Source organism: Chiloscyllium plagiosum, unplaced genomic scaffold (genome assembly GCF_037043375.1).
Source record: "Chiloscyllium plagiosum isolate Xiang-an unplaced genomic scaffold, Cpla_swu_hap1 HiC_scaffold_5, whole genome shotgun sequence".
NCBI lineage: Eukaryota > Metazoa > Chordata > Chondrichthyes > Orectolobiformes > Hemiscylliidae > Chiloscyllium > Chiloscyllium plagiosum.
In genome coordinates this window covers 52,501,369-52,520,252 of record NW_028270143.1, presented here as the reverse complement: position 1 = coordinate 52,520,252, position 18,884 = coordinate 52,501,369, and the positions used below count along the sequence as shown (strand labels likewise).

General features: G+C 43.7%; 1 protein-coding gene across 3 annotated transcripts in view; it reads left to right on the top strand.

Moving 5' to 3' along the window:
* The window catches only part of sema5a (sema domain, seven thrombospondin repeats (type 1 and type 1-like), transmembrane domain (TM) and short cytoplasmic domain, (semaphorin) 5A), a 214,393-nt gene that overhangs the window by 5,256 nt on the left and 190,253 nt on the right, over window positions 1–18,884 (top strand). Inside the window, exon 2 of one of the 3 annotated variants that reach the window (XM_043689988.2) lies at window positions 15,904–16,020. The exons of 1 other annotated variant lie outside the window; for it this stretch is intronic. In XM_043689988.2, the coding sequence (XP_043545923.2) occupies window positions 16,014–16,020 (7 nt within the window). In that variant the 5' untranslated portion in view covers window positions 15,904–16,013. Of the gene's footprint in view, window positions 1–15,903; window positions 16,021–16,721; window positions 16,742–18,884 lie in introns of those variants that run through there. One more of the 3 variants, XM_087987160.1, reaches the window with a different exon arrangement.

The following is an 18,884-nucleotide window of genomic DNA, read 5'->3' as shown; positions in this document are numbered from 1 at the left end:
GTGACCAGGGCTGTTCTGCAGGGATCAGTGCTGAGACCCCTATTGTTTGTAACATATAAAATAGATATGGAGGTGAATGTCCGTGGTCTGATTAGTAAACTTGTGAATGCCAACAAGATTTGAATGTGGATAGTAAGGAGAATTGCCAACAGATAGGCTGGAGACTTGGGTGAAGAAATGGCAGATGGAACTTAATCCAGATAAATGTGAGGTGACGCTAATGCAGAAGGGAATTACACAGTAGATGGCTGACTGTTAGAAGTATTAACATACAGAGGGATCTAGCTGTGTAGGTCCACAGTTCCCTGAAAGTGGCAGCACAAGTTAATAAGGTGGCCAAGAAGGTGTATGTCAGGTCTCCTCAGGTTGTTATATACATCAATAAGATCACCTTTCATTCCACTAAACTCTCATGGATATAAGTCGAGAGCGTGGTGATGGAAACGCACAGCAGGTCAGGCAGCCAATGAGGTGCTTTTCCAGCACCACACTTTCAACTCTAATTTCCAGCGTTTACAGTCCTTACTTTCACCTAATCCAATGGATATAAGCCTGATCTGTCTCACCTTGTTGAAGGAGACTCTGGAAAATGTTGAACATTTATCATACCTTGGCAGCCTCTCTCAAAAAGCCATCATTGAGGAGAAGATCCAACACTGGATCATTTGCACCAACTCAGCCTTTGACAAATGATTGCGTTGAGTCTTTAAGAACAAAGACCACTGAAAGTTGATAAAAACCCTGGTGTACAGAGTAGTTCTCATCGTCACACTCCTGTATTGCAGTGAAGCCCAGACTATGTATCAGTGAGTGAAAGAATGTATAGAATGTGAAAGAAATTCCATCAGCAATGCATCTACACATTTGCCCAATTCAATGGGAAATCCATGAAACAAATGCAAGTGTCCTTCCTGAAGCCAGCTCCATGAGCATTTAGGAATATCTCCTGCAATATGAACTTTGATGGACAGGACATGTTGCAAAATGGCTGGAAACTGTAAATCCTGCCAAGTCTGTTTCCTCAATTATCAATTGGCCAATGTTCCAGGGGAGAATAAAACATTTCACAACTCTCTGAGCTGTTCTTGAAACATAGTGTAATTAATAGTAATGAATGGGAGGAGCCTGCTGTGAATTTTTCAGGATGACAACAATTTGTCCATCGAGTTGCATCAAGCTTTGACTCCCAAGATTTTAATTACTGAAAGAAAGGAGCAGCAGAGAAGCCAAGAACAGGAAATAAATCCTGCACATTGAAGATTTGCTTCCCCATTGGCCAAAGATCTACAGGTCAAAGAACAGCCTGTCTAGTCACGTAATGAGCCATGGCAGAAACTTGAGACTTTGAATAGGTGTCCTTTTCAAATTGTGGGACGGTTTATGGCGAAAATCCCTTTGCATCTCGATGGTTCATTGGGATGATTCCTTCAAGAGCAATCAATCAAGTCTTCATTTCTCAGTACTCACCTGTGCTGAACTGAGATGCTTAAACAAAACAACTTCTGTATGAACTCTCCTCACTCCTTCTAGGTGTTGGATTTGTGGAACTTATTGCTGCAGAAGGTTATGGAGGCCAACTGATTGCGTCTCAATGAGAGATCTGGACAGTTTTTTTGATTGTAAGGGTATCAAGGATTATGGGGAAATGGAAGCAGAATGAAGTTGAGAAACGTATCAGCCATGATCGAGTTGCTGAACACATTTGATTGGCCAAATAATCTAATTCTGTTCCTATATGCTATGGTCTTATGGGTAAATTTTGGCTCCCTTACAGGATTTGCAGAATATTTGTATTTGCCCACTACTGCAGGATCAGCCTGTTCTATTCCTCTGTTATGATGAAGAGTCACCAAACTTGAAACATTAACTCTGCTTTACCCTCCACAGTTGCTTCCCAGATCTGCTGAGTTTTGCCAGCAATTACTGTTTTTTGTTCTATTCCTCTATTATATTGATAATGCTGTGGATGCAGCCTCTTACTATGATCTTGCAAATTTCAATATATCAGTTCCTTATTATTAAAAGTTTAATTTGTCAACTAGTTTCTTCTGTACCCAGATTTCTCTGTCTCTCTTTTCCAACCCAGGCACCTCAAATTTGAATAAAAACCAAGAGAACTGCAGATGCTGTAAATCAGAAACAAAAATAGAAATTGCTGAAAAAGCTGAGCAACTCTAGCAGCATCTGTGGAGTGAAATTAGAGTTAATGTTTCAGGTCGAGTGTAGAAGGTCTGAGGAAAGGTCACAGGACCTGAAACGTTAACTCTGATTTCTCTCCACAGACGCTGAACTTTTCCAGTAATTTCTGTTTTTGTCCTCAACTTTGAATTTTGGCACAAAGTGAATGGTAGCTCCTTGGTTAGTTACAATCCTATTGTCTTTTTCCTTAATTTAAGCTCTTCTCAATCTTTAGACTTCAGATGGTGCTTCATGCTTTGGACCTTTCTGGATATGATTTGGTTACTTTGGACCTTTCTGGATATGATTTGAGCAACTTCAAACCATTTTCTTTCAGGAGGGAGATCAGGAGATGTGGGGTAGACCTGTCACCATCTGTGGGGATAGGGAAAAATTTGAGGATTTGTGTTTTATCTGACTTCAACCCCAGGGCATCAATGTGGACTTCAACAGCTTCCTCATTTCCCCTTCCCCCACCTCATCCTAGTTTCTAACCTCCAGCTCAACACTGTCTCCTTGACTTGTCCGACCTGCCTAGCTCCTTTTCCACCTATCCACTCCACCCTCTCCTCCCTGACCTATCACCTTCATCTCCTCCCCCACTGACCTATTGTACTCTATGCTACTCTCTCCCCACCCCCACCCTCCTCTCGCTTATCTCTCCACGCTTCAGGCTCTCTGCCTTTATTCCTGATGAAGGGCTTTTGCCCGAAACATCGATTTTGCCTGTCCTCGGATTTTGCCTGTCCTCGGATGCTGCCTGAACTGCTGTGCTCTTCCAGCACCACTAATCCAGAATCTGGTTTCCAGCATCTGCAGTCATTGTTTTTACCTTATAGCTCTAGCGGTGTCTTCTGCAGTGAGGGCAGTTGTCCCTTTATTCTTTTTGGGATTGATGGGCCTACGGTGCAGATTTAGGATGCTTTTGTTTTAAGATTCCTGTGGTGTAATTTTTAAACGTGATTTCTGGACATTTTTTGCCTTTTCCTTACCTCACTAAAATTACTTTTATGCATTGAATGTTTCTCGCTCTCCTGCGAAGCTGTTGATGGAAGCTCATCTTTGATTTTTCCTTGTGCTGTTTCATCTGTTGCATTTCCCTCCTTGACTTCCATTTCTTTTCCTCTTCCACAAAGGGTCTTGATTATCTTTCCATGTTCATTATGAGCATGGATTCTATAGAGGAAGTGTTAACTGTTTCTTTCACAAGTTCTGGTTGATCTACTTTGTTTCTTTCACAGAGTTCAGATATAATCGTTTAAGATTTTCAACATTTGCACCTTTTCTCAATATACGTAATGTACAGAGAGAGAAGTCTTCATTTCGTTTTCTGTTGCTGTTCAGGATACAAAGTGTTAAAAGATATTTGGTGCATCAATAATTATGTGCACATTTTCCATTGGGTATTTAAAAATGTAATCAAGAAAAGAAAACAAAATGCAGTAGAGCATTTAACAAGTGTGGGTTTTGTGACAGACAGCTCTTTAGTTCTTTCCTTACCCATACTAATTAATTTTGCAATTAAAAATTATAATTTATATTCTAGTATCAGCAATCTTGTGATTATACTTTTTACAGGTTATAAACAGTATATTTTGAACTCTTAACTAACACTTATAGTATTCTTGTTTAAATGAGACTGCAATATGAAATGCCTGGCTGATGATGTTTAAATAAATGCACAAAACATTGCCTTGAGATTTAGCTCACCTCAATAAACCACACAAAATTTGCTGCCAGGTATTATGTCATCAAAAAAAATTCAGTTTACCACTGACTTCCCAAGTATAATCACAACAGAATTGATACATAATGTGTAATATATGAACGATTGAAATAAAAGTTCATTATGCCTTATGCTTTCAAATCAAGGATTGATAGTTTTTTTGGGAGTTGAACTTTGTATTCATTAATATAATCACTGAAATGACGAGGACTTGAGCATTATTTTACATTTTGCATCCATTTTCGGCATCAGATATACTCTGATTAGGTGTGAAGCAGACTAGATGTTGAGTTAAGTTTTTATGTTTCCAAAATGGTATACTTTATTCATTGAACTCAGAAGAATTGCCCTGTTCCAATATATAATTTTGTTTTCAGAGGGAAGCTCAATGCTGGTGTCAAAATGGAGCCCATGCTGTAGTGAACACTACCTGCACTCTCTGAAGTGGGATAGAAAGCTCTAGTCTACTGAAACTAGTACATACTGACCAGGGGGCCAGAAAGGCATTACAAATATAGAATGTTTTATTTTTATTTAATACTAGTAAAGAAAGAATAACTTTCTAAGAACAGTTAATGACAGTATTTTTAATATGTAAAATGTTGATGGAGGCTGGGAAGGAGAATTTAGAAGCTCGCTGCATGGGGTAACCTAGTGGCTCATGTGTAAAGTTGACAAGGAAAATCTAAATGGGAAATGTTGATGCATCATTGATCATGGTAAAAATTGAATAGGAATTTTGACAGCATTTAACATTTGCGGGCAAGAAACACATGTACGTGTTTGGGATTCTGTTGCCATTATTTTCACAGGTACAACTCTAATTTAAGCAGTCTCAAAATATGGTTCGAGCAGAAGCTTGATTAAAATATTCAGCTCTACGTGCTAAGCCACTGACAGCTGGGTGATATGCAAATGTGCTGTTGTTTGAAAGAGTTTGCAACAGTGACCCATGGAGCATTCAAAAACAGAATTTCAGTCATTGAGGCAACATCCAGCACTTTAATGTTGACAGGTTCCTTTAATCTTTGCTCATCTTTGGAAGAGTGACTTTTAACAATTAACACAGCCAGCAGAAAGAGATTGGTTGCTCAGTTTGAATTATTTTTGCACTTTAAGCTAGGACCATACTTTAAACTAAAACATTAACTTGAGGTGCATCAACTACTTAGTTAATTGAATTAAAATGTCACGTGAATGAAAACCTTTTAACTGATTTAAATATATACAGAATGATTAGAGAGATTGGAGACCAGCAAGATCCTGTACAAGGATCTTGTACGTCTGCAGGTAGGGTCTTCAAGTTGAGGAATGTTGATATGGAGTTTGTTTTAGATTAGATTAGATTAGATTAGATTAGATTACTTTACAGTGTGGAAACAGGCCCTTTGGCCCAACAAGTCCACACCGACCCGCCGAAGCGCAAACCACCCATACCCCTACATTTACCCCTTACCTAACACTACGGACAATTTAACATGGCCAATTCACCTGACCTGCACATCTTTGGACTGTGGGAGGAAACCGGAGCACCCGGAGGAAACCCACGCAGACACGGGGAGAATGTGCAAACTCCACACAGTCAGTCGCCTGAGGCGGGAATTGAACCCGGGTCTCTGGCGCTGCGAGGCAGCAGTGCTAACCACTGTGCCACCGTGCCGCCCACTACCACCGTGCCACCTATAAGCCGCCGTTCTCTTTTGGTGTAGAAGTCACCTGTACAAGAAGGACAGTTTGCACCTACATTGGAAGGGGAGTAATATACTGGCAGGGGGATTTTCTAGAGCTGCTCGGGAGGATTTAAACTAGTAAGGTGTGTGTGTGTGTGGGGGGGGGGGGGGGGGGGGGGGGGGGTGGTTGGGACCCAGGGAGATAGTGAGGAAAGAGGTCAATCTGAGACTGGTACAGTTGAGAACAGAAGCGAGTCAAACAGTCAGGGCAGGCAGGGACAAGGTAGGACTGACAAATTAAACTGCATTTATTTCAATGCAAGGGGCCTAACTGGGAAGGCACAGGGCATGGTTAGGAACATGGGACTAGGATATCCTAGAAATTACAGAAACATGGCTCAGGGATGGGCAGGACTGGCAGCTTAATGTTCCAGGATACAAATACTACTGGACGGAAAGAAAGGGAGGACAGAGAGGAGGGGGTGTGGCGTTTTTAGATAAGGGATAGTATTACAGCTGTACTGAGGGAGGATATTCCTGCAAATACATCCAGGGAAGTTATTTGGGTGGAACTGAGAAATAAGAAAAGGATGATCACCTTATTGGGATTGTATTATAGATCTCCTAATAGTCAGAGGCAAGTTGAGAAACAAACTTGTAAGGAGATTTCAGCTCTCTGTAAGAATAATAGGGTGGTTATGGTAGGGGATTTTAACTTTCCAAACATAGAATGGGACTGCCATAGTGTTAAGGGTTTAGATGGAGAGGAATTTGTTAAGTGTGTACAAGAAAATTTTATGATTCAGTATGTGGATGCACCTACTAGAGAAGGTGCAAAACTTGACCTACTCTTGGGAAGTAAGGCAGGGCAGGTGACTGAGGTGTCAGTGGGAGAGCACTTTGGTACCAGCACCATAATTCTATTAGATTAAAAATAGTGATGGAAAGGATAGACCAGATCTAAAAGTTGAAGTTCTAAGTTGGAGAAAGACTAATTTTGATGGTATTAGGCAAGAACTTTCAAAAGCTGATTGGGGGGCAGATGTTCACAGGTAAAGGGACGGCTGGAAAATGGGAAGCCTTCAGAAATGAGATAACGAGAGTCCAGAGAAAGTATATTCCTGTTAGGGTGAAAGGAAAGGCTGGTTAGGTATAGGGAATGCTGGATGACTAAAGAAATTGAGGGTTTGGTTAAGAAAAAGAAGGAAGCATATGTAAGGTCAGGACATTTCGAGTGAATCTTTAGAAGAGTATAAAGGAAGTAGGAGTATACTTAAGAGGGAAATCAGGAGGGCAAAAAGGGGACATGAGATAGCTTTGGCAAATAGAATTAAGGAGAATCCAAAGGGTTTTTACAAATACATTAAGTTCAAAAGGGTAACTAGGGCGAGAATAGGGTCCCTCAAAGATCAGCAAGGCGGCCTTTGTGTGGAGCCACAGAAAGTGGGGGAGATGCTATACAAGTATTTTATATCAGTATTTACCACTATAAACACCGGAGGAAACATCAAAGAAGCGCTTCGCAGGAGGCTCCCAAGCACTGATGATGTCACCTAGCGAGGGGACGAAACGTTTGCAACAAAAACTTCCAGCTCGGCGAACAGAACCACAACAGTATTTACTGTGGAGAAGGATATGGAAGATATAGACTGTAGGGAAATAGATGGTGACACCTTGCAAGATGTCCATATTACAGAGAAGGAAGTGAAACGCATAAAGGTGGATAAATCCCCAGGACCTGATCAGGTGTACCCTAGAACTCTGTGGGAAGCTAGGGAAGTGATTGCTGTGCCACTTACTGAGATGTTTGTATCATCGATAGTCTCAGGTGAGGTGCCGAAAGACTGGAGGTTGGCTAATGTGGTGCTACTGTTTAAGAAGGGTGGTAAGGATAAGCCAGGGAATTATAGACAAGTGAGCCTGACGTCAGTGGTGGGCAAGTTGTTGGAGGGAATCCTGAGGGACAGGATGTACATGTATTTGGAAAGACAAGGACTGATTAGGGATATTCAACATGGCTTTGTGCATGGGAAATCATGTCTCACAAACTCGATTGAGTTTTTTGAAGAAGTAACAAGAGTATTGATGAGGGCAGAGTGGTAGATGTGATCTATATGGACTTTAGTAAGGTGTTCGACAAGGTTCCCCATGGGAGACTTGTTAGCAAGGTTAGATCTTCAAAGTTTGTGAAAAGATTTGTAGCTCGGGTGCTCGTTGTTGTGGTTCTGTTCGCTGAGCTGGGAATTTGTGTTGCAGACGTTTCGTCCCCTGTCTAGGTGACATCCTCAGTGCTTGGGAGCCTCCTGTGAAGCGCTTCTGTGATCTTTCCTCCGGCATTTGTAGTGGTTTGAATCTGCCGGTTCCGTTTGTCAGTTCCAGCTGGCCGCTGCAGTGGCTGGTATATTGGGTCCAGGTCGATGTGCTTATTGATTGAATCTGTGGATGAGTGCCATGCCTCTAGGAATTCCCTGGCTGTTCTCTGTTTGGCTTGTCCTATAATAGTAGTGTTGTCCCAGTCGAATTCATGTTGCTTGTCACACACACAGATGACAAGCAACATGAGTTCGACTGGGATAACACTACTATTCTAGGACAAGCCAAACAGAACAGCCAGGGAATTCCTAGAGGCATGGCACTCATCCACAGATTCAATCAATAAGCACATCGACCTGGACCCAATATACCGGCCACTGCAATGGACAGCTGGAACTGACAAACGGAGTGGCAGATTCAAGCCACTACAAATTCCAGAGGAAAGATCACAGAAGCGCTTCACAGGAGGCTCCCAAGCCCTGAGGATGTCACCTAGACAGGAGACGAAACGTCTGCAACACAAATTCCCAGCTCGGCGAACAGAACCACAACAAGGTTAGATCTCACAGAATAAAGACAGAACCAGCCATTTGGATACAGAGTGTGGTGGTGGAGAGTTGTTTTTCAGACTGGAGGCCTGTGACCAGTGGAATGCCACAAGGATCGGTGCTGGGTCCTCTACTTTTTGTCATTTACATAAATTATTTGGATGTGAGCATAAGAGGTACAGTTAGTAAGTTTGCAGATGACACCAAAATTGGAGGTGTAGTGGACAGTGAAGAAGGTTACCTCAGACAAGAACAGGATCTTGATCAGATCGGCCAATGGGCTGAGAAGTGGCAGATGGAGTTTAATTCAAATAATTGCGAGGTGCTGCATTTTGGGAAAGCAAACCTTAGTAGGACTTATAAACTTAATGGTAAGGTCCTAAGGGAGTGTTGCTGAACAAAGTGATCTTGGAGTGCAGGTTCATAGCTCCTTGAAAGTGGAGTCGCAGGTAGATAGGATAGTGAAGAAGGCATTTGGTATGCTTTCCTTTATTGGTCAGAGTATTGAGGACAGGAGTTGGGAGGTCATGTTGCGGCTGTACAGGACATTGGTTAAGCCACTGTTGGAATATTGTGTGCAATTCTGGTCTCCTTCCTATCGGAAAGATGTTGTGAAACTTGAAAGTGTTCAGTAAAGACTTATAAGGATGTTGCCAGGGTTGGAGGCTTTGAGCTACAGGGAGAGGCTGAACAGGGTGGGGCTGTTTTCACTGGAGTGTCAGAGGCTGAGGGGTGACCTTATAGAGGTTTGCAAAATTATGAGGGGCATAGATCGGATAAATAGACCAAGTCTTTTCCCTGGGGAGAGGGAGTCCAGAACTAGAGGGCATAGGTTTAGGGTGAGAGGGGAAAGATTTAAAAGAGACCTAAGGGGCAACTTTTTCACGCAGAGGGTGGTATGTGTATGGAATGAGCTGCCAGAGGATGTGGTGGAGGCTGGTACAATTGCAACATTTAAGAGGCATTTGGATGGATATACGAATAGGAAGGGTTTGGAGTGATATGGGCTGGGTGCTGGCAGATGGGACTAGATTGGATTGGGATATCTGGTCAGCATGGACGGGTTGGACCGAAGGGTCTGTTTCCATGCTGTACATCTCTATGACTCTATGTTGGACAAGGTCTGAAGTCAAACGACACCAGGTTTAGGAGAAAGTCAGGACTGCAGATGCTGGAGTTCAGAGCTGAAAAATGTGTTGCTGGAAAAGCGCAGCAGGTCAGGCAGCATCTAGGGAGCAGGGGAATCGATGTTTTGGACATAAGCCCTTCTTCAGGATTGAGGATGGTGTGCCAAGCAGGCTAAGATAAAAGGTAGGGAGGAGGGATTTGGGGGAGGGGCATTGGGAATGCGATAGGTGGAAGGAGGTTAAGGTGAGGGTGATAGGCCGAAGAGGGGGTGGGGGTGGAGAGGTCGGGAAGAAGATTGCAGGTCAAGAAGATGGTGCTGAGTCCGAGGGTTGGGACTGAGATAAGGTGGGGGAAGGGGAAATGAGGAAGCTGGAGAAATCTGCATTCGTTCCTTGTGGTTGGAGCGTTCCTAGGTGGAAGATGAGGCGCTCTTCCTCCAACTGTCGTGTTGCCATGGTCTGGCGATGGAGGAGTCCAAGGACCTGCATGTCCTTGGGGGAGTGGGAGGGGGAGTTAAAGTGTTCAGCTACGGGGCGGCTGGGTTGGTTGGTGCGGGTGTCCCAGAGGTGTTCTCTGAAACGTTCTGCAAGTAAGCGGCCTGTCTCCCCAATGTAGAGGAGGCCACATCAGGTGCAGCGGTTGCAGTAAATGATGTGTGTGGAGGTGCAGGTGAATTTGTGACGGATATGGAAGGATCCCTTGGGGCCTTGGAGGGAAGTGAGGGGAGAGGTGTGGGCGCAAGTTTTGCATTTCGTGCGGTTGCAGAGAAAGGTGCTGGGAGTGGAGGTTGGGTTGGTGGGGGGTGTGGACCTGACGAGGGAGTCGCGGAGGGAGTGGTCTTTCCGGAACGCTGATCGGGCAGGGGAGGGAAATATATCCTTGGTGGTGGGGTCTGTTTGGAGGTGGCAGAAATGACAAAGGATGATACGATGTATCTGGAGGTTGGTGGGATGGTAGGTGAGGACCAGTGGGGTTCTGTCCTGGTGGCGATTGGAGGGGCGGGGTTCAAGGGCAGAGGTGCGGGAAGTGGAGGAGATGTGGTGGAGAACATCATCAACCACGTCTTAGGGGAAATTGCGGTCTTTGAAGAAGGAGGCCGTCTGGGTTGTTCGGTATTGGAATTGGTCCTCCTAGGTGCAGATGCGGTGGAGGCAAAGGAATCGGGAATATGGGATGGCATTTTTACAGGGGGCAGGGTGGGAGGAGGTGTAATCTAGGTAGCTGTGGAAGTCAGTCGGTTTATAGTAAATGTCCGTGTTGAGTCGGTCACCCGAGATAGAAATGGAGAGGTCTAGGAAGGGGAGGGAGGAGTCTGAGACGGTCAAGGTAAATTTGAGGTTGGGGTGGAAGGTGTTAGTAAAGTGGATGAACTGTTCAACCTCCTCGTGGGAGCACGAGGCAGCGCTGATACAGTCATTGATGTAGCGGAGGAAAAGGTGGGGGGTGGTGCCAGTGTAACTGCGGAAGATGGACTGTTCCACATATCCGATGAAGAGGCAGGCATAGCTGGGCCCATGCGGGTGCCCATGGCTACTCCTTTGGTTTGGAGGAAGTTGGAGGATTGGAAAGAGAAGTTGTTCAGAGTGAGGACCAGTTCAGTCAGTCGAAGGAGGGTGTCAGTGGAAGCGTACTGGTTGGTTCGGCGGGAAAGGAAGAAGCGGGGGGGCTTTGAGGCCTTTGTGATGGGGGAATGGAGGTGTATAGGGACTGGATGTCCATGGTGAAGATAAGGCATTGGGGGCCGCATAAGTGAAAATCATGGAAGAGGTGGAGGGCGTGGGTGGTGTCCCGAATGTAGGTGGGGAGTTCTTGGACTAAGGGGGACAGGACCGTGTTGAGGTATGCAGAGATGAGTTCGGTGGGGCAGGAGCAGGCTGAGACAATGGGACGGCCGGGGCAGTCAGGTTTGTGGATTTTGGGCAGGAGGTAGAAACGGGCGGTGCGGGGTTGTGGGACTATGAGGTTGGAGGCAGAGGATGGGAGATCCCCTGAGGTGATGAGGTTATGGATGGTCTGGGAGATGATGGTTTGGTAGTGGGAGGTGGGGTCATGATCAAGGGGGCAGGGTAGGAGGAGGTGTCCGCGAGCTGGCGTTTAGCCTCAGCGGTGTAAAGATCGGTGCGCCAAACTACCACCGCGCCTCCCTTGTCTGCCGGTTTGATAGTGAGGTTGGGGTTGGAGCGGAGGGAGTGGAGGGCTGCACGTTGCGAGGGTGAGAGGTTGGAGTGGGTAAGAGGGGTGGAGAGGTTGAGGCGGTTAATGTTGCGGCGGCAGTTGGTATGAAGAGATCAAGGGCGGGTAAGAGGCCAGCACGGGGTGTCCAGGTGGATGGGGTGTGTTGGAGGTGGGAGAAGGGGTCGTCAGAGGGTGGGCGAGAATCCTGGTTGAAGAAGTAGGCGCAAAGGCAGCGGAAGAATTGTTCGATGTCTCGCCGCGTGTTGAACTCGTTAATCCGGGAGCGTAGGGGGATGAAGGTGAGGCCTCTGCTGAGGACTGATCTTTCATCCTCAGAGAGGGGGAGGTCTGGATGGATGGTGAAAATACAGCAGGGCTGGGAGCTAGGACCTGGTGTGGGGCTGGAGTTGGGAGTGGGGGTGGGGCTAGGTGTGAGGGTGGGGCTAGGTGTGTGGGTGGAGTTAGGTGTGGGGGTGGAGCTAGGTGTGGGAGTGGAGTTGGGTGTGGGGGTGGAGTTGGGTGTGGGGGTGGAGTTGGGTGTGGGGGCGGGTTTACAAGCTTTCAGAGCATTGCCATCATTTTTGGATTGTGGGAGGATACCGGAGCACCCAGAGGGTACCCACGCAGACTCATGGAGAATATGCCAACTGCACACAGACAGTTGCCCAAGGTTGGAATCAAACTTGGGTCCATGGTGCTCTGAAGGAGCAGTGCTAACCACTGAGCCATTGTGCACCCTTATGCACTAATCCTTGGGAATTTTATTGTTCTGTAAAATGCCACAAGGGATTATTGTACAAAATTAAGGTACATATGATGTGGGGTGGGGTTAGTAATTTATTCACATAGATTGAGGATTGGTTAATGGACAAGAAGTAAATAAGGAAATTTTTTGAGTTGACAGGCTGTGACTGGCAGGATACCACAAGGAGCAGAACTGGGTTTTAGTTATTATATTTTTGCTACTGATTTAAGATGAGTTGGTGTAGTGCATTGTCAACAAATTTGGATATAAATTTAGGTAGGTAAGTCAACTGTGAGGGGACACAAAGAGGATACAGGAGCATATAGAGAGGTTAACTAAATGAACAATAACATGGACAGATTGAATATAATGTGAGGCATGTGACTTTATTTACTTTGGGGGCAAAAAGAACAGTAGACTATTATATAAATGGTTAGAGAAATGTGATTCAAATATTGGTCGTCAGAGTGACTGGGTGTCCCTGATCATGAATCACAAAATTACTGTACAATTATAGCAAGTGCCTCTTTGGTGTTGGCTGTTACTTGATTCGAAAATGACATCAACTCACAGTCAAGAGTATCTGCCATGTGCCTCCATCTGACTGACCTGATGAATTCTCAACCTGCAGATCTATGAGCACATGTGACAAGACATACCACAAATTATTGGGATCTGGAGTCTAGGACTGGTTGCCTTTTCTTTCCTTCTGTTTCACTGCTCTGTCTCGTCATTTGGATTCAAAACATGATGCACCTTGATGGCCAAGTTGTTGCTATTCTGAATGAGCGATTATTATCAATATTGCTGTGCTTCAAAGAGAGCTTCAGGGTGTTATTGTGACATTTTCTATTTCCTGCCCTGGAACACTGGCCATTTGAGAGCTGAGGCAGGAGGACCTGGTTGGGGGGGGATGCTTTTCAGCTATCCGGGCACAATGTCATGTACAGGTTTTGCTGGGATGCTTGTAGAACTGGCTTCAAGAACAACACTAGTTTGACTGTCCTCCCGTAAATGTGGGAAGTAATTAGGAAATCAGGTAAGCTAGGCTTCATCTCAAAGGAATTCAAGTAAGAGATGTTTTCCTGCAGTCATCTAGGACGTTGGTGGGACCACATTTGGAACAACATGTGCACGTTTGGACTCCTTACCCTAATAGAAGTGCAAAGCAGTGCACCGGCCCTTAAGTCTGTTCTGCTGTTCAGTTTGATCATGGCTGATTTGTACACCAGCCCTACTTTCCTGCCATTGCTTATTCTATGGTACTTTTCACAAAAAAAAAATCAAACTCTGTTGTGATAGTTGTAATTTACCAAATGTCTATATTCTTTTGTGTGAGAGAGATCCTGCATCCATTGTGTGAAGAAGTGTTTCTTATTTCAGCTTTGAAGAACATGTCTTTGATTTTAGGATCACGTCACCTTGATCTTGATTTCCAAAATATCAAAGTTTCAGTGATTGTATCACATGGCTTTCATCATAATCATTGTTAGGTATGTTTTATTCACAGTAGAAGTAAAACCGTCTACAAATTGAACAAGACATTTTATCTACTGATAACTCAATCTATCTTTGGAGAGATTGAAGGACTATGAATGCTTAAGGCAGAGATCGGTTCAATCTCAATGCTTTTTAAACTTAAAATTTCTGAATCCTACTACTGTGCCTGCTAATACGTTGGGAGTCAACTTCCAAACTTCTAAGGGAGCAACTGACATTATTGATCCAAGGTACAAACCTATGTGAAATAAATCCACCGAGGAAGGTAGCCCATCACCAAGTTACCCTTTATTTGTACATGGAGAGTCTTTAACACTGATCCAGCTTCCTCAGAGCCAGCTTTCAGAGTGAACAGAACCTCTGACACTCCTGTATATATCTGTCAGCTAGGGCTCCCTGATTAACAACCCCAGTCAGGGAATTCATATTCTGTGAGGTCCATCTAGATGACCTCATTACAATCAGTACACAATGACAGACATAAGTGTGAGTGTCTGAATGTAGTATGGAATACTGTTTAAATCATTGCTATCACGATCCAATAAAAATATTTCTGTAGGGCTACTTGGCCATGACAGGTATCCATATTATGAACAATTGTAGTAAAACTGGGCACCTTGTAGAATTTAGAGTTTCTCTGTCAAATTGTCTAGCTAGAGTCCCCCGGGTCCTCACATTCCAGCCCACTAATCTCCAAGCCCAACGCATCATCCTCTGACACTTCTGCCATCTGCAGTCTAACCCCACCAGCAAAATGATATTTCCTTCCCCAGCCCATGCACTTTTCTCAGGGACCGTTCCCTCTGCGACTCCCTTGTTAGGTCCATGCTCCCCAACAAGCCCTTCTCCACACCCGGAACATTCCCCTGCAGCCGCAGGAGGTGCAAAGCCAGCCCCACTCCTACCCCCTCACCTCCATCTAAGGCCCCAAAAGTCCGGCAGAGATTCACTTGCATTTCCTGTAATTTGATTTATTGCATCCTGGTGTGGTCTCCTCTACATCGGAGAGACCAAATGCAAACTCAGAAATCGGTTCAGGGAACATGTATGCTCTGGTTGCCAGTCAATTCAACTCCCCCTCCCACTCCTCCAATGACATGTCCATTCTGGACCTCCTCCACCATCAAAATAAGGCCACATGCAAACTGGAGGAAGACTACCTCATCTTGTGCCTCGGGAGCATAGGCCTTAACATAGAATTCACTAGCTTCCAAATCTCCCCACTCTCCATCTCCTCCCAGGCTCAGCCCTCCCTCTCCACCCTGTCCCCTTAACCTGACACAACCTGTGCATCTTCCTTCCCACCTATCTGCTCCGTCCTTCTTACTGACCAATCACATCCATCTCCAGCCTGCATCCACCTATCGCCATCCCACTCACCTTTCCCCCAGCCCCACACGCCTCTATTTATTTTGCAGCCCCTCCCCCAGTCCTGATAAAAGGTTCCAACCTGAAATATTGACTCCCCTACTCCTTTGATGCAGCTTGACTTGCTGTACTTTAACCAGCTCCACTCTTTATCCACTTTGACTATCCAGCATCTGCAGTCCTCATTATCTCTTAGTAGGTAGTTACCAATCAGGCTACATTTTAAATTTAGATTATAGGGTACATATTTGTTAGGTACATCATTATCTCGTTTTTATTTTATCCATGCTAAAATGTTGACCACAGGAGGGATTCAGAATCAACATTGTAATGAATTAATTGTCACAGTGAGTGTCTGTCTCTTGGTTTCAAACTAGAGAGTAGCCTTGTTGACAATGGTATGTTAATGTGAGAAGAAACTATGTTTACTGCTTTATTAAGTATGTTTTTGATTTCGTTGCCTAGTGCATATGACTGTGAAGTGCTGCTTGTTTATAAATGTATTGTATTTAGCTGGAACATTTCCTTGTGGCATTACCTCTTTATTAACAGGCTACTAGAATGCCCGTAAGGATAGAACTTCAATCAAGATGACTTGAGGTTCCCCTCCTGCCTCTGTTGTATCAAGCTACAAAATTAGAAATCACTGAAGGGCTTAGAGCATGTCAGGTCAGTGGGACGTGAAAAAAAGAAATCTATAACGTAAAAGTTTGACCGTTTTCTCCACACTTCCATTGGTACAAATTATGCACGCTTAGAAGCTGTCATGGTAACGCAAGCGATGTGTAAAATGCTGGTTTTGTGTGCTTGAGCCCATTGTTTCATTAATGATTATGCAGGAAGCCGACTTCGACTTCAGTGAAAGTTTGCATTTGATTCAAGTAGGTTGTTTCAGTTAAGATGAAATTTTTGAAAAAACACTTTTTTTCCTTTCCATGGGGTGGGGGAGAGAGAAGAGAAACCTTAAACAAATTACAGTGTAAGGTTGTAATTTGTACCAGTGTTGTTAGTATTCATTACAATATATTGTTACTATTGGTTACAGTGTAATGAATACAGTGGAATTTACTGCAGGAACCATGCACTAATTTTCACCAGTTGGGAAAAGTGGCAATAATTATTCTCACTTGTGTTGTTGACCAACCGAAACAGCATGATTTTTGAATTTTATAAACATTAAAGACTGGATCTAGTACTACTAGGAGCTATCCTCTAACTTTTGTTGGTGTTTGTGATTTACAATATATTCTTGAGGTGAAACAAGGACATATATGTTTTGTCTTTCAGAAAAGATCACTACTTAACAAAGGGTGAATCTGATTTTGCATTCATTACCGTCTAAATAAAGAAGTGTGCAGGGACTGGGGACTACTTAGTACTCGAAGCAAAGGTCAGCACTGAACCATTCAGCACAAAAACTTCTTAGGTCATAGGTTGTGAATTATGAACTACTTAGCTCTATCAGTGTGACTAAGCTTTCAGGTGTTGAATCTGCCTGAGGCAGTGGATTCCAATGAAGTTTGTGTTGAGGAACCTCTGGAAAAGTTCAATTTTAGTAACTGGTTTGTCTAAAAGATTCAAAAAGCAGGTATAAAGTACATACATATCTATGCAATGATGTAGAACTAAACAAAAACTTCATTTCAAAGCACTATGTCTGGATTGTAAAGCAGAATTATGGAATTAAAGAAAAACGTAAAAACATATGAAGAGAAGAAAGGAAATGGGAGAAATATCTTTCAGTACTGAACTTGAGCATTTGTTTACTTATTAAATATTAAAAATTGTATATCTGTCTTTTTTTTGTGAACTTTGTCCTTTGTAAATTTAGTTTAGAAGGCCTATCAATTATGTAATCTTAGACACTCTAGTTGAAAAAGCACTGTTAAGGAATTGCTTTTGGTGTTGATGCATAATATTGAAGGCAGATTTTAAAGTCCTTAGGTAAAGAATCCTGGACTAGTTTTAATCTGCAGCATGTTATTTTACTGTACTGCATAAAATATGACACCTTTGTCTTATTCTGTATTAGTCAAATGAAGCCTACTCTCCCCATTGTCTCTTTTGATAGTTTTCCTTCCTTTGTTTTTATGTATATTAAAGCCCTATTCTAAGAGTATACAGTGATTGTTACAGTGCTAATCTTCATGTGGGAGTTTAAAATGAAGCCTTCATCATGTTAATCTGGTAGCAAAGATGACTGTTAGAATTCACACGACATTCACCAAAGCAGATAGGATGTTAATCCGGTTCCCTGGTCACCAATCTTTCTCCGATAAACACTAATAGTAAACAGTTGACTGTTCATCTACTGAAATTGATGCATAAGGAACAATCTCATGTGAGGACATGCTAATATATTTTGATGGATAACAGGAGGCACTGCAGGATTTTCTAGGAATTTGGAATAATTTAACCAGATATCATACAGGCAACAAATATTTCAAGGTTTAAACACTTTGTTTTATAAAAGTTGAAGTTGAACGATTCATTGCTATTTGTATTTAACAAATAAATTAGGGAAAAGTGTAATATGTTGCCACACTCTGGTGCCATTTTGAGTTAAAGAAGATATTAAGATGTAACTACAACCAGAGTTCTTCCTCCCTTCTTGCGCTCTTGCTCAACATGGGGGAGGATAGAGGTCCACAATGGACTCTGTGCCCACCAATGCCCTCGCATCACAGTCCATTTCAGAAGTCCTGCTCTGGGGCCACCATGGCTCCTACTGCTATCTAACCAGGAACACCATACCTAGCCCTACCAAGGTCCTGCCGATGGAACTGCTGCTCCCATTGATCTGCCAGGAATACTTACTTGGGCCTAGCGTATTGACCTACCTGAAGCCCGACATCCCTATTCTGACACCAACTACAGATGCTGCCTTGCCTTGCTTGCCGACCGCAGAGGCTGTCCTGCTGTCACTGCCAACATGAAAACTGCTTAACAGTACAGTATTGCTGCAGCTTCAGCTACAGACAATTGTGTGTTTATCTTCTTCCATGTACTTCACATCATTTAATATATTGGTGTAAATTCCTGAGTTTTTAGCCTGTTTGGTTCACGGAAGACATTGAACGTACAGGTGTTAAGATACAAATGTCAAGTGGTCATGCTCAACAGAAATTTATTGTAACTCATTTTATGTTTTTAACCGAGCCCTGCATAAGTGCAAAAAATCTCAATTGGTCACATTTCAGAGCCTGGTGACTTTGACCAATTTGAGACATGCTCTGAAATGTGACCAATTGAGATTTTTTGCACTTATGCAGGGCTCTGTTAAAAACATAGTGCTGAGCTCACACTCATTGCTGTTGCGAGTTCTCCGAGGGCTCACTCTCCCCAAGGATCCACCTCCTCCCGCTGGAGGCTGGACCTGCTCTCAACCTGCTGAAGACGCCAAAAAGGCCACCTTTGACAAATTCAATTTAGTTATTTTGCATCTTTCTGCAATATGTGAGAATGATTAGGTTTAAAGTGAGATCTACAAAATAGTTTCACAAAGGTAAAATTGCACACAGTTTCATCTGTTT